The 15,669-nt window shown below is 42.5% G+C and overlaps 2 protein-coding genes across 4 annotated transcripts; one reads left to right on the top strand and one right to left on the bottom strand.

Annotated features, from left to right (window-relative positions):
* Positions 1-37: 37 nt before the first annotated feature.
* rpap2 (RNA polymerase II associated protein 2) lies at positions 38-9,047 on the top strand. The gene is made up of 12 exons (XM_041054319.1): positions 38-102; positions 381-426; positions 630-744; positions 889-987; positions 1,099-1,164; positions 1,256-1,344; positions 1,453-1,488; positions 1,663-2,809; positions 3,013-3,119; positions 3,473-3,553; positions 5,504-5,572; positions 8,759-9,047. The coding sequence occupies exons 1-12, from the start codon at positions 48-50 to the stop codon at positions 8,901-8,903; spliced, it is 2,055 nt and encodes a 684-aa protein (XP_040910253.1). The 5' UTR covers positions 38-47; the 3' UTR covers positions 8,904-9,047.
* Positions 9,048-9,936: 889 nt separating this feature from the next.
* Positions 9,937-14,465, bottom strand: gfi1aa (growth factor independent 1A transcription repressor a). 3 transcript variants are annotated; one of them, XM_041054323.1, is made up of 7 exons: positions 14,085-14,465; positions 12,604-12,830; positions 12,220-12,423; positions 11,184-11,602; positions 10,839-10,976; positions 10,506-10,671; positions 9,937-10,377 (listed from the first exon to the last, which is right to left on the bottom strand). In XM_041054323.1, exons 2-7 carry the CDS (start codon positions 12,713-12,715, stop codon positions 10,199-10,201), a joined length of 1,218 nt encoding a protein of 405 aa, XP_040910257.1. In that variant the 5' UTR covers positions 12,716-12,830; positions 14,085-14,465; the 3' UTR covers positions 9,937-10,198. The 3 variants fall into 3 exon arrangements, with proteins under 3 accessions (XP_040910257.1, XP_040910258.1, XP_040910256.1); XM_041054324.1 differs by lacking the exon at positions 12,604-12,830 and having other exon boundaries at positions 14,085-14,464; XM_041054322.1 differs by lacking the exon at positions 14,085-14,465 and having other exon boundaries at positions 12,604-13,727.
* Between the last annotated feature and the right edge of the window lie 1,204 nt (positions 14,466-15,669).

Here is a 15,669-nt window from a genome sequence, read left to right on the forward strand (position 1 = left end):
AAATACGTCAACGGTCAAAGTTGAAAACGTAGAAAACAGGAAACAGCATGGAGACGGAGGAGAGGCGAAGGAGTGGGGCGTCCTCGAAAACCTCCAAAAAAGGTTAGTTTCCACTCAGAATTTGGTTTTCTCATACCAATATTAAGGTTTTCAAACATGTTAACTCTCCACCAGTCTTCAGAACGAAGTCAGACATTCACGCTAACGTTAAAGTGGTTTTAATGTTGAACATATACTGGTGTATGTAGTGGCTCACTCCCTGTTAAGTAAAAAGCTGTTCTTTTCCACGCCACAGTGACTTTTCTTCAGAGGGAAACATTTTTCAGTTCTCTTGATAGCATTTTAAACGTGCTGTGTTTTGTTTTACTTTTTTGTGACAGTTGGAAAACGTGTCAAAGCACTGACCGCGGAAGAAGAAGCAAGAAGGTGTGAAGGGGCACATTTGTATTGTATATTAGTATTGATTCAAGCTAATTCGCTATTTCACACTAATACTTTTAAGACGGGTGTATGCTTGTTTAATATTCAATTAATTATCAATTTTCTAGTGATAATTGTAGTAATACATGGCAAGTAAATATAAAAACAATGTCAGCACTTCTTCAAGAGTTTGTACTATATGTTGTCAGGAGAGAGGTGGTGAAAGAGAAGCTGAGGGAGAAGCTGGAGCTTGAGAGAAGAGCTCTGAAGATAGTGGAGCGTCTCCTGGAGGACAGTGTGGCTGAAGACTTCCTGGTTGACTGTGTATGTATCATCTGATCTCAGATGAGCTTAGCTTTTATTTGGGAAGGGGGACCAGGTTAACCTCCAGCACAGGCTCTGAGACTCTGGATATTCATCTTTAAAGCAGTATAGACGTTGTGTTCAGCCTGTCTCCTTTCTTCACAGGCAAAATTCATCACTCCAGCTAATTACAAAGATGCTGTGGAAGAGAGATCCATTGCTAAACTGTGTGGTTACCCCATATGTCCTAATAACCTGGGCAAGGTAAGACTCTCTGTATCAGTCTTTATGATCCTTTGTGTGAGGTAGATGTTGTTATGCTTCATGCTTTATAATCTGTTTTATCATATCTGAGTTCTATTGTTTGCTTTACAGATCCCAACTCAGCAGTATAAAATTTCTACTAAGACCAATAAAGTGTATGACATTACAGAGCGCAAGGTAAGTGCTGCTCCGTGTTAAAATAAACACATACACATATATGTGAGAAACATGCAATAATTCATTTTCAACCTTTCTGTTTTATGTCTAGTGTTTTTGTAGTAACTTCTGCTACACAGCCTCCAAAGAGTTTGAGCTACAAATATCAAAGACACCTCTTTGGCTCAGGCAGCATGAGAGGTATACTGCTCCCTGTCTCATCCCTGAACCACAACTATGAACTGATCATTGAATACATTCATCTTCTACATATTAAGGTCACGTGTTCACTTCTCTAATCACTTACAGCCCTCCACAAATTAAACTGATGAAGAAAGGAGACAGGTATGTGCTAGCTTCAGTGTTTTAATTACATAATACAAAGTGCATATTTTATAATAATAATATATCTGAGATTTGTTGCAGAGCTGATTCTATTCACACTATTTTTAGATGTTCTAAGTGTAACATTGGCTTTATAATAGATTTACTAATTCAGCCTTACACATGCGTCTTCAGTGGGAGCTCTGGTGAGGAGGTGCTGCTGTCAGAGAGGTGTCTCCAAGAAGAGGACATCGAGAACCCACTGGCTGCTCAGCCTGAGTACCCTCACAGCTCTCAGCAGCATTATCCCGCAGGCAGCCACAGCGACAGCAGCGATGTGGAACAAGAGCAGGATTTTGTCTCCAGCGTGGTCTCCCGGCAGCAGGGACCCAGGGTGCACTGGGGTGACCTGCCTAAACGCAGAGATGGAGACGAGAAAGGAGAGCGAGAGAAGATGCAGAGGAGAAAGAAACAGAGCGGAGAGGGAAGAGGAGAAAAAGAGGAGATCGAGCATCACCAAAGTCAGGATACAGAGAGGGAGGGAAAAATGAAAGAAGATATGCAAAGGAAAGTGTCACATGCATGTAAAACCGATGTTAGAACTGATGCTGAGCAGCTGCACATAATAAATACTGACCTGGCAGCACCAGAGGAGAAAGACTTGCCTGAAGAAGCCCGTGTGGAAGAGGCTACAGCTAAGCTGAATTTGTGCAGTTTGTCTGAGACAGTCTCTCACACTGTTTCCCTGCCCGTTGACTTAACACCTGCACAGGCAGGACACACTACACCAATCACCTCTCCTCCACTTACTGACTCAAAACCCCCAACAGAAACCAAATGTCTCTCTTCTTCAACACGAGCCACTACTGATCTGAACAGCCAAAACACGACCGTGTCTGCCCAGCCAGGACTTAGCATCACCAGGGTGGGTATGAGCAAGAAAGGGGCGGCAGGGCTACGAGACCTACTCAAGAACCATACTGCTGCACCCAGACCTGACTCTGTCCGGCAGAATCTCCTCGAGTGCTTGAGAAGAACCCTGAAAGAATGGGGCACTGATGAGACCTTGAAGTTCCTGTACGGTGCTAACTGTTCACTAAGCTCTTCATTTGCTGATGTAAAAGAGGAAGAGGACGATGACAGAGAGGAGGAGCTGGATGAAGATGACCTTGAGGATGAGGTGACAGTGGAGGATGGTGATGTCCTGAAGAAGCCGACAGCTGCAGCTCCAGACTATGAGACGTTGAGGAAGGAGACCCAGCATCTGGAGCTCAGAGTCAGGGAGTTTTATAAAGGGACGTGGATTCTGCCTGAGGAGTCAGAGGCCCCGAATGGAAACCAGGTGGGTGAAGGAGGGAGGAAGTAGAGGAAAAAGTTAAAAAAGAGAGGAGGGTCATGAATGGACTTGTAAGAGCCATTGGCCACATGGAGGCACTATATTGAAAATATAACGTGTAAATAAAGTTTATTGGTTTAGTACTAACTGTGTTTATGGGCTGCGGTTTGCTCACCAACACTTCTGCATCTTGTTTTTCGTCCCACCAGGTGACTGTCCAGGACCAGGGCGTGGTGGACCCAGTTCTGCCGCTGGTTGACTCTAATGCCCAGCAACTCATCCAGAAACGAATCACAGTGGAGAAGCTCACCAGCTGGTGTGTGTGTGTCTGTGCTTTATGTGTGTGACTCTTTCAGCTTTGTGCATCAACTGCATTTCATTTGTGTGTTTGTCACAATTTATTAAGTTACGTGCTTATTAACACCTTTTGAAGCACTTTCAGTTACAGGACTATGTATTGGCTCAATAAACACTGCGCAAATTAACTTAAGCTCATATGTCCAGCATTAATTGCAACTGTAACTGTATTAATTGTAACTTAACTGTAACTGTAATTGAAACCCTTTCAGCTTGCCTTAATAGCACAAATTTATTTACTGTAAAAATGACAGTTTTTCTGTTGTATGTCTAACTCTGTGTCCCTCGTCTTTTCATCTTTGTGTTGTGTAGTCTCAGAAACATTGTGGGTCCGCTGCGTCTCACCATGAGTGACATCTCCACTGACCTGAACAGCCTGGTCAGGACGTTCAGGTCAGTATAGCACAAACTCACTCAACACAAATTCCCATACACCGTCGTTTCTCACTGTGCTCACACATATTGTGCTGTTCTCATAATATTTTGCCTTACTGAATCTCACACGCTCAATGAAATATAGAAGTAGAGCTGTGCAGCATAGACAGATAACAAATCATCATCCAGTGTGACCTGTGACCATCTATAACTCCCTGCCAGCATCAACTTAACATGCAGCTTCTCTGCTTAAGACCACTGTAATATTCTAAGAGAAGTGAGTGATAAACTTACAATGAGCAAATTAATTTTACTTCAATTCCACAACACTGAGGGGCGGATTGGTGAAGAACTCTGGTGCCCCCTACAGGTAGGTATGAAACACAACATCACCAGGAGTTTTATTAACTGTTTATAGACCTTTTTCACTGCAGACATTTTGTCATGTCATAGCTGGAAGAGCACATGTGTAGTACATAACCTTAATTATGGCTGTAATCTATTCTGCAAGCTCACTTACTGGAATGCTTCAATATGCAACAGAGCTGCCATTATCTTCAAGTAACGCCTGCACTTCTTCTGTTTTGACAAGTCACAGTGTCGGCTGTGAAAGATGCCTTCTGCCTCACCACATTCATTATGCATATTCACTTTTTGACGTGTCATTACACATTTAAATACTGTGGTAATTTTTGGTGTGTACATTTCTTACACATCAACCCAGATGGGTTGTACACAGGGCTTTCTGCCCCTTTTCCCATTTTCTCACGACATGCTTTGCAACTTTACTAAAACTTCAAAACATCGACTGTGTATTCCACTCTGTGCTGATCTGTAGTTACACACAGTACATAGAATATTACATGTTTTGTTGTTGTTGTTGTACCACTTTAGGCTAATTAGACCTGAGCTCAGGTCGATGCCAGGTGGAGCAATGTTGGAATTACATAATGTCGCCAATCTTCACAAAGCACTGATTGACTTTTTTTAACAGCAGGCATTTTGACTTGCCACAGTAGGAGAAGGCTAGGTGTTGTTGATACCATTAGCAGTGGCTCGGCTGTGTTCATATGCCTCAGTAAGCCATGACAGTGTGACAGAGAGCCAGCGTGCACAACACCAAGACCCTGAAAAGGAAGCAGCTAAATGGAATTCATTTATTTTATTATTTACTCCTGTGCTTTTCCTCCTGTGACATGTCAAAACTTCTACTGTGAAAAAGGCTGAATAAAAAAAAAATTATTTTCTTCTCTTTTATTATTGTGTTTTTTTTTTTTTATTGGAACATTATAACATTTTACTGTGGCTTTTGTTACATAATGGAAGTGCAGTCAACCTGTGATGCAGGACAGGAGGCACACACAGTCCCTGTACCTCTGTATACATTATACATGTACAATAAATGTGTTCCCTGCCCAGGAGTGGTCAGTATAGTGCTTTACTGAATATATTTTAAAACCTCTATCTGAGTTGAACGTTTCCTGCCTTAGACACATTGCGTATTCCCATCGGCTGGTTAGGATGTTTTTAACAGGATTGCTTTTAAATCACTGTGTCAGTGATTTAAAAGCCGAACGGGCAGCAGAGTAACACCTCCAGAGTCCTGCTTCCAGGAATTCTCTTTGTGCCGTCGAGAGGCCCCTGCTAACAAGAGGCCGAAGCCAAAGAATATACACAGCGCTGTCAGCAGCATACATCACTGCACTATTGCAGGCAGTGTTTGTGGTGTTTGGTCCCGGCTTGTGCACATTCTGTTTTCCTAGTTTACTTATCGTCCGAATGAGGTGGTTTCTGACACACGCCTAAAGGAGGTCGCTCAGATCAAGAGATATATATGTGTTTTTTCATATCTCTCCACCACATAGACAAAGTACTTTACATGACATAAATCTTTAAGTTATGACTGGCAGGTTGTTCTACAGTTTTGACCTGTTGCCGATCCTGTTTTTTTAATTCTCTATAACACAGGTTCACTAACACCAACGTCATCCATAAAACTCCAGAGTGGACCCTCATAGCTGTGGTGCTTCTACATTTGTAAGTACAGCATGTGTGTGTGTGTGTGTGTGGATGTGTTACACTAGTATTAAGAGGATGCACCTTGACAGCTGGACAGCTGGCTCCTCAGTCATAGAGAACAGTAGTGACACAGACAGAAAAAAGTATGGCAAGGAAATCAAAGACTATTGCTTCCCAGGAAATACACCCTGTCAGCAAACTCACTGCCTGTGTGTGTGTGTGTGTGTGTGTGTTCTGCATGTACCTTGTGAAGGATAAGCTGCAGTTTTAGTCTATGTAAGAAATGATCAGGTAAAATAATTGCAATATTCATACTGGAACTACAACTACAATATATTGCTGTAATTTTCTGTTGCATTTTTACAGAACTGTCCTGTGCCTCAAACAAAAAGACAACAGTAACTTTTCCTAACTGTGACTCGGATTCACTTTCAGCTTCAGAGCTTCATGGTGCATTTCACAAAATACTATATGGTGTGGCATTGTTCAGCCCATGCCATATGGTGTGTGTGTGTGTGTGTGTGTGTGTGTGTGTGTGTGTGTGTGTGTGTGTGTGTGTGTGTGTGTGTGTGTGTGTGTGTGTTGCCAGTAGTTCAGGGACAGTTCCGTGCTGCTCCCGTCTGAGTACACACAGACGCCTCATGGCCTTATCTCCACCTGATTGCCCCCTCCAGATCCGTGATGCAGGACAGAAGGCACACACAAGCAGCCCTGTACACTTTCAAGTTAAATACACACACACACACTTAGTTCCTCTGTATACATTCAGCCAAAATGGGCACTTTAAATTACCCTGGGTGGGAAAACTTTCACCTGATGCTCGGCTGCCTCTGATTTATGATTCCCTCAGTGGCCCTGGGTCAGTTTATTTCAGTATCATAACTTGAACTTGAGCTCTCTTGAACTTAACAAAAGAATACAGTAAGTGTTGTGCAGCTTGACGTACCAAAAACCTATCACTCTTAAAGCGAAGGAGCCCTGTGACTGCAAACTCTTTCCTAAAAATGCATCACATAAAAATAATTCAGCCGCAGAAGTAAAGTCCTGGTAATGGACTTTGCAATTTGAAAGTCTTTTGCCTAATTTTTGTTGTGCTTTGTAAGAGTTTGTGAGTTTGGGTTGTAATAAAAACACTGTCGACCTGTGTGGGCAAAAAGAAGAGACTAGATTTGTTATCTGTGCATTATGTTTTCCGATGATGTTGTAAGATACATGTTGAAAGCCACTAATTTTTAAGATTTGATCTAACTGATGAACCACTTAATAACATGTAGTCGTCGCATGTTTTGGTGTTGTCAGTGGCTGGAGGGATCCATATGACGGGTTATCATCAATGCACTTTTAACAGCTGGTTTTCATTTTCTTCATCAGGGATAATCAGCTCTTTTGAAAACATTTATTCTCTCTGTCACGTGTCCCATTGGTACTCTATGATTTCATTAGTTCCTGTTTAACTTCAAGCTTCTCCATCCTTCCATTCCTCCATCATGAATAATTTGGTGTGCTGTCTTATCTGTCTGCTGCATGGCAGCTGCGGAGCTAGTCGGGCCTCTATTGTTCAGGCCAGCTGAATAATGGATGCCCCCCCTGCAACACTAGACCCCAGGGTGAACCGGAGATTAACCAGCAGCGCACCTCCACACAGGTAGACAGGACAGGTAGTGGGGGAGGGAGGAGGAGGAGGAGGAGGGGGAGATCGATGGGGGGTTGCAAACAGTGGCTTTAAAACTGAAGGTAAACAATCTTTACATAGTGATTTGGTCTATGCTGACTTACACACTCGGTTTCTACCTCGTCCTAAAGGTGCTTGATTTAGTTGAATCTAGAGATTGTGCAAGTGGTTGGATAAATTAAGTCACTGCTGTGTAGAGATGGGTGATATGTTTTTTCTATACCTTGAGAGTAAAGGATGTAAGCACACGTAAGTGGAATCATTCATGTTGTTGCAGACATATTGCTAGTAGAGGCATAAGGTTAGTTGCCAGTGTTTATCAGTTAATTATATTTTATTATTTATACACTAAATGGGATAGACAAAATATCAGAAACACCACTCACTACAATGCAAACTCAGCAACTCTAAAACACTGAAAACTTAACACCAGCCCTTCATGAAGGCAGAATTCATCATTGCAGGGCTTTTGTATTAGACTGCATCACGTTACAAGCTCAAGACTTACTGTGTACGTACTGCCAGAGGCAGCCTCACAGCTAAAACACACACTTGGCTAAGGGTGGAGTGTGTGACAGTTTCCTGGCCCTGTGTTGTGGGTGCGAAGCATTTTTCAATAGGTAAAAAAAAGAATAGATGTACTGTAGATGAGAATTTACAACAATCCCCCAAAAAATCAACAAAATATAGATTGCATTTTTTTCCTAATCTCAACCTCTAAGGCTTTTTACATGAAGTTAAGATATTACAGGATGGTCCAGGACACCATGGAGTGTGTTTGCATGTGCCCGAGTGTCCTGGTTTTGATCAGGTTTTGTTTTATCCTTGGTACGAGTTGCGAATGTAAACATCACATCCTGGTTTCAGGAATCTGAACGAGGCCTTACCCCGATTTTGAGAAACCCAGAAATTCTACTCAGAGTACTGTGAGAGAAAGTATGATACTGCAGCTTGTAAACACCTGATCCAGGTTTCTGAACAGTCTCTGTAGAGAGATGAGTAGCTGAGGTGTTCACAGATGATGATAAACACGGATACTGTTGTGTTCATGTGTACAAGGATATGAATTTCTTATGTTGTCATGCTCCAAATAGAATCAAAACCAGGATACCAATGTGCATGTAAACACACTAAGCAGTGAGCATTGGTCCCAAAGCCAGATTTATTGAGTTGGTCTGGATAACTTTTCTGAGTGAAAACTAGAACCTCCATGAGTCAGGGACACGGACCAATTTTTAAAAGACTCGATTTACTCAGCAAAAGTATTCATGTGACTCAGTATACCTGCTTTGTTTTTCAGGATGAACCCTGCTCAGCACTCAGTGCCTTAGCTAAGTGGATCCTGTGACAGAACACATGGCTTAAATAAGAAAGAAATAGCTCAATAATAGATTTACATTATCGACTGAAGACCTGACATTTTAGTTGTAGGACAACCAGTGCTGAAGTTTGTCCTTATACGTACATCAAAAATGTAATTACATTTATGAGTGGAAAAGTTGTGTATCATTTTTGTGTGTTTTGTGTTTCAGGTTGTCAGAGGTGTCTCTTGTGGTGCGAGAGGCCTTGGAGACGCCGGCATCAGTGGAGTATTTGAACACGCTGATGGAAGAGCTCGGTCTACAGGAGCAGGATATATTGAACTTAGTCCAACTGTTTAAAATCCCAACACACTGACACACACACACACAGAGCCAGGCATGGACATACGAATTATAAATATACATTACAGAGCCCTGACCGAATAAAATAAATGTGTGTATCAGATGTTTCATGTAAGGTATATTTTTCATAAATAAATTTAGTTGTAATAACAGTTAAGACAAAAGCCTGAATCCTCTTGTGTGTGTTTGTTTAATGTGGTTTGTACTCAACTTGACATTGACTTGACAAATTCAGTCACACCACAAACTGATCTAGGATGTAGGAGTGGAGTCTGTTGATATTGTGGAGCAGCATTACTCTATGTACACAATCTGTGGCGAGATATGCGCAAATCAGATCCTTGAAGTTGTAGAGCCGTGGATGTTTAACCTCTGCAGGGCCAAATAAATCACACCCATGCTTTTCCCAGTGAAAACGCCATGTGGACGCGGCCGCTTATTGCTGCTGTGGAAGAGCTTCTGCTGTAATAAAAGTGACGCTATTTCTCCAGACTTCCTTCACATGAAGGTTTATGGCGCCATAATGTCATTTGTTATATGGGTATGTTAACAGTGCGTGTGTCTGAAAATATTTGGTTTTGACCAGGTGGCGCACGCAGCCAAAACGTTTTTTTCTATTTAATAGTGGAGATATAAGTTTGACCTGTCATGCAGATTGGGGACGTGATTGATGGCCTGCATGGCTTAACACACAGCTTCTCGTTTTTCACAACGTACAAACAATCGGTGGAGGGAGGCAGAGAAGAATTTTTAAAAAAAACAAATGTATTCAGTTTTTTAATTGTGTTATTGTGGATTAAAACCTTTAAAAAATCTGAATTATGAGAAATATTGTCTTCACATTTAGCGATTAAATGTAGAAATATTGAAAGCAAAGGCTCGTTAATTCTGAACTAAAATAATAATAAAAACCTACAACTGAGCTTCAAAAGTTAATATTTAATTTCTGACCATGAAGGTAACAAATTGACTACATTTATACTACATTTAAAAAGCCGAATTTCCACTGTCACATAAAGACATGTAAAGAAACCAGAATGCGGGCATTGGAAACACAGCTGAGTTTTTAATATTCACAGCCTACTTTTTAAAAACACACTCGATAAATAAACTTTTATTTCCATAAAATCAACTAGCATATCTCAGGCTAAATATTTAACTAACTAACATTTAACTGTAGGGAAAAAAAAAACAGTAACAAACAATAAAACAGAATAAATTAAAACACGACCATCCATATGCATAGTCAGTACATTAAAAGTGCAGGATTTTCCTTTTTTTTTTTCATCTTAAAGCATCGAGGTGTGTTCATTTCAGTCCGTGTTGCGTCTCCTTGTGTCTCCTCAGGTCCACTTTCCTCTGAAACCCCTTCCCGCAGAGGTCACAGCCGAAGGGTTTGAAGCCCGTGTGTTTCCTGCTGTGTGTGATGAGGTTGGAGCTCTGACTGAAGGCCTTCCCGCACACCTGACACTTGTGCGGCTTCTCACCTGAACAACAACAACAACAACAACAACAAAAATCACAGTTGGAAATTTTATTTTTTCTTTTACGAATCACGCACGGTGAGGCGTTTAAAAGTAAACTCTCTGGTCACGTTCAGTTCACAGCGTCTCACCTGTGTGGATGAAAGTGTGTTTTTTCATGTCTGACTTCTGGTGAAATCTCTTCCCGCAGTACTGGCACGGATAAGGCCGCGTGTCCGAGTGGATGAGCAGGTGCGTGGACAGTGTGGAGGAGCGCTTGAAGCTTTTGCCGCAGATTTTACAGCTGAAGCTCCTCTCCTTAAAAAAAAAAAGAGATTTAACTGCCGAAATTCAGCAGGCCCTAAAACATAAACTGATTTTGGACGTTGTGGTGGCAAAAAAAAAAGTCCCAGGATGTGGGGCCTAGAGGCCTTTGTGTTTATACAGCAGCTTATGCAATAGCCTGTTTCCAGTCAGGGGCCTACCTGTGAGTGAACTGCTCTGTGCTGGTCCAGGCTCACTGCGTGTCCGAAGGTTTTACCGCAGATCCCGCACTCAAAAGGCCGGGTCCCGCTGTGCGACCGCCGCACATGAACCTCCAATCCGTGAGGTGTGGAAAACACCTTTTGGGAAATGTAGATAAATTACACTTTTACTTCGAAATCGAGCTCATCATCCACAATAAAGTCATTGCTAGTTTATGAAGAAAATGACCTTTGACACATAATAGTCACATTTTTATATCCTTATTATGAATAAATCATCAGTAAGATCATCAACATATCAGCAAACACAGCTGGTGTGCTTTTGTTAAAGTAGCGGAAACGAACCTTGCAACACTTGATGCACTTGTAGGATCCACTGGACTCGAAGTTAGAGCAGATAAAATCATTTTCAGACTTGATTTCCGCACCGCGGGGCTTCTGCTTTACATCCAGATACAGCTCGTCTCCGTCTCGCATCCTGCGGATTTGATGGGTCGTGGAAGAAAAATCCCGGAAGCATCCGGCCGCGGGACCCCGCTGTGCGTAAAGCGGTTCGGTGCCGCTGTCGTCTGCCCCGTAGATGCTGACGGGTGACTTAGGCTCCCTGTGGCCCTGGAGGTGGTGGTGGTGTTGGTGCTGGCGGTACGGTCCCTGAACCAGATGCCTCAGCTCAGAGCCGGAGTATGCTGACCAGGAGTAAGGAAAGAAGGGAATGTTGAAGTGGTGACCGTCCTCCGCTGCTGGGGTGGAGCATTTCTCTGAATCTGGGAATTCATTTGGACGTATAGTGTGAGTGGATATACGCTCAATGAGAAGTGTGCGATCTGCAGTTTATGGAGTGTTTTCAATTCCATCATTTGAAAATTACGCTTGCCGTTAATGGAAATGGCCACATGCCGTGGGTGACAGTAAATACAGACTTCAATAAACAACTGAAAGCCTCACACAAAATTTTGCGCCTTCCATGCTCTTTTTCAGATAGAGATTTGTATACAAAAACGTACGTACAGCAAAAGATGATTGACAAGATGGTAGGCTATTTTTTAAACGAAATTATTCATTAATTATAAATAAAACAAAGGATGCATATCAATTAACAACTGACAACCAAATCCTGACAATTAATGAGCCTGGTCTTTGTTTTCTTTCATTATAATCAAAACTGTACCATGATGAGAATAAAAAAGAAATTAAAACTTATAAAGCTGATAAGGTTTTATAGCAACTGCAAACTAAAAAGGTTTTAATTTATATAAGCTCACGGGTCTGATAATCACAACACCCTCACAGTTCAAATAGGCCTAACATGAATTTTACTGTATGTTTAATGCTTCTCTGTCAAAAGTCATGGAAAATATATTTCCATGATATATTTCCAGACCTGGTGAGGAGGAGGGAGACGGGGGACGCCAGAAATCACAGTCGGACGATCGGTCACACACGCTGCCTCCGCAGCTCAGCGGGGAGCTGGAGGACAGCGACCGCGGGGACATCAGCCGGGACCCGGGAGACAGTCTGTCAGTGCCGGCGGACACATCCTCATGCGGCTCCAAGTTTGATTCATACTCCGCCTGAGATTTGGTCTCTAATGACAACAGAGGAGAACAAGTTAACTGAGTTATTCTGACTGACTGTGCAACTAGTGTCTTTTCCCCTAACTTAATATAATTAATTAATAATAAATTAATAACTTCCATTAAGACAAGCTGCCGTTATTACTATAATTCAAACATTTTCGTGCGTAATTACGCACAAACGAACCTACCCGCGCACGCGTGAGCCAGAATAGTGTCCAGTCTACTGTAGTCATCGTCAGGGTACCGGGGCTGGTGGTAGCTGTGGGCCCGTTTGCTCTTCACCAGGAAAGACCTCGGCATGGTTTTGTTTTTCCACTCTCCTTCACTCAGTCTGTGCTGCTCAGGTCTGAAATCTTCCACTTCACTTCACCCGTCTCCACCCTGCTCTGACTTTATCTCCGGACAGATTGGGTCACTATTGGTTGACAGGCGAGACGGCGTTGGGATTTTTGGCAGGCTATTACGCATGCGCAGAGAGGGCGTATCGTTTACCAGGTGTCGCGGTGCAGGTGGCCAAAAGCGAGACCCCCTTCCCCTCGGAGGGTCCCCGGTAGATATGGGATTGAGGAGAAGATATTGTATGTCCTCAATGCTTTACTCATGGCTGTAAATGGGACTCCGTTTTCAGGAATGCTTTATAACCTATAGCCTTTATTTTTGACTAAGACTAAATCTTTACTGTCAAAATGAATAGCGTGATGGGTTAAGTGGTGTGATATAAATTCCCTGGTGTTATTATGACGGTTAACTTTGCCATAAAAAGCTCAAAAGTAGTTCTGAAATTCTATTTGTTTATAAGGATATAAAGTTTATCGAGTATATATTAATTTCTAAGTGGGCCACAGTTAGAAATGCTGTGTAAACATAGCAAGACAGTCAAATAAATTAAAACCGAGATTGGATTTGTGCGCAGGCCCGTCTGTTGAAAGCGGTTGAGATTGACGTTAGAAGCCTAAACTGGCTTGGACATACTACAGACTGGCCACAGTTTATTTGAAGAGTTTCATCAAAAACACACTGTTGACCATAAAATTTGAATGTGATGAGACATAAAATGTGTGTGTGTGTGTGTGTGTGTGTGTGTGTGTGTGTGTGTGTGTGTGTGTGTTTGTGGATGGTCCACGCAGGCAGCTGTGATGGATAATGACCTATTTGTTTGAGGCTTGTAAAGTGATCCTGTTAATGAGACGCGCACGGCCGCTCCGCACAACAGCCTGCTGGTGGGGAGCTGAAGTATCCCTTTACAGTTACACTGCTTCAGCTTACCCGCACTGACTTCAAGCCTTACTGTTTTACATCATTAACCCCCCACCCCCGCCCCACGCCCCCTCCCGGCCCATACAAGGGTCCAGTTGGGATGTCCACTGACAGAAATGCGGGGCACGAATCACAGAAGCACCAAGAGGAATATTAAAAATAGGGGATCAAAAAATAGACCAAAAAAAATATTTTCAGTAGAAATCTGTCAGGCTCAAAATGCAAATCATAGCGAAGATTTGGGCATTGGTTCAAGGTCGGGCGAAAGCAAAGAGGCATCGATTTTTTTTTTCTTTTTTTTGTCCCATGTGGGAACAGAGTTTGTTTGATGCAGCTGTAGCACGTTTAGAGACCTGCAAGCAAAGCGCAGATAGCCGAGGCATAAAGTTGAAAACACATGTCCCATACTCACACACGGCAGTGACACTGCAGGAACTATATCCCAGCTCTGAGGACACACACTGTCCTGATCTCTGTCCACATTTAGTCTGAATGTCAAAATATCTGTCACAAGCTGCAGAGAGACACCCTCTACTCCTCACACTGACACACTCTAACTCTCTCATACACACACTCACACACACACTCTTTTTCTCTCTCTGGCTCTCTCGTCCCCTCCCTCTCTCAGAAATGAATTTTCATGTTAGTCAGCCATGACAGGCTAACAAAAACACTGATTCATGTTTTGATAAAGGAGTACACTGGTGCCACAATCTTTGTACATTTGCATGAAACAAAAATAAATCTGTGAAATTGCTAGAACTTGTCTCCTTTCATTATTACAGGTTTCTACACCCACTCGCAGCCAGAACTTCAAATTATTACATTTCTGTGACTCATTTAACTTAAGACCACATTTCATATCTGTAATTGACAGTTTTCTGTTAACTCCAATCATACTTTTATCAGAAAGCCTGATTTTGATGTATTTTATTTGCTGAAAAGAGTCAAAAAGAGTTAGTCCATAAAATTTGGCAACACTGGAACTTTTAAGGACAAATTCTCACCTCTCCTCCTACTACTGAGTAAACTGCAATGATTTCTCACGACATACGTTTTCCTTTAAAATTTCAGACTTGAACTAAATCAGTCTCAAAGTCCATCTAAAACTTTCCCAGCATATGATAACCTCTGCTGTGGAGACAGGACCAAATTCAGCTCTTCTGTCTAGCTCTCGGTCTGACGTTGACAGCGTTCTGATAATCCTCGTGAAAAAAAATAAAAATTAAAAACTGAAGTGAGACACACAAGGACATTGTTAATGTGACAACGTTCAAACTAAGGGTTACACACTGACTCAGAACAGGAAACCAAACGCAGGCGAAAAAAGACGCTATCAGTGCTGCCACAGGCTCCTCTCTTGTCTCTGTGTAACTCACCCCCCCACCCCACAACCTCCACCACCTCTTCCCCCACAGGCCTTGATTCTCACTCTTTTACAGCAAGTATGTGATTGAAATAGAAGCCCAATCGCAGTGATCACAGCCCAGGGGGGGAGGGGAGGAGGAGAATCGGGGGGGAAGAGGTTTAGCAGCAGCAGAGGTGCGGATCACAGCCGTGGGGTTAAATAAAGACTTGTGTCAGTGAGACCTGAGCTTATTTTCTCAAGCTCAACCTTCAGCCACTTTTCGGTCCCTCGTGAGGATAGAGAGCACGTGTGGGGACTCCTCATAGTTTTAAATATACCTGATGCTGCAGCTTTTATACCACATGCATGTGAATGTTGACTAGTGGAGCACAGTACACAGCAGATTGCCAATATTTTGTCTTGATTATGTCGCGATGCAGCTAAGCCAGATTCAGTTTAAAGTGTGGCCAGCATGGAACTGTGTGGCCATTGTGACTACATGTGTCAGTTGCGGTATGAAGATAAATGCTAACAGCAGCAGAAGGAAAGAAAACTGTGAAGTCTGTGTACTAGTGCCTTAAATGCTACGTTGTAATGTCGAGCTAAAGTTTGCTCACATAGGCTAACGTTAGCCTCCCTGAGCTACTGG

The sequence above is a fragment of the Toxotes jaculatrix genome, chromosome 14 (genome assembly GCF_017976425.1).
Source record: "Toxotes jaculatrix isolate fToxJac2 chromosome 14, fToxJac2.pri, whole genome shotgun sequence".
Taxonomy (NCBI): domain Eukaryota; kingdom Metazoa; phylum Chordata; class Actinopteri; family Toxotidae; genus Toxotes; species Toxotes jaculatrix.

Coding starts and splice junctions, on each gene's coding strand:
- rpap2 (XM_041054319.1), top strand. CDS start 48: ATGGAGACGGAGGAGAGGCGAAGGAGTGGGGCGTCCTCGAAAACCTCC. Junction 427..629: donor GCGGAAGAAGAAGCAAGAAG/GTGTGAAGGGGC, acceptor ATATGTTGTCAG/GAGAGAGGTGGTGAAAGAGA. Junction 1,489..1,662: donor CTGATGAAGAAAGGAGACAG/GTATGTGCTAGC, acceptor ATGCGTCTTCAG/TGGGAGCTCTGGTGAGGAGG.
- gfi1aa (XM_041054323.1), bottom strand. CDS start 12,715: ATGCCGAGGTCTTTCCTGGTGAAGAGCAAACGGGCCCACAGCTACCAC. Junction 11,603..12,219: donor GTCTCCCTCCTCCTCACCAG/GTCTGGAAATAT, acceptor ATGAATTCCCAG/ATTCAGAGAAATGCTCCACC. Junction 10,378..10,505: donor ACACACTTTCATCCACACAG/GTGAGACGCTGT, acceptor GTTGTTGTTCAG/GTGAGAAGCCGCACAAGTGT.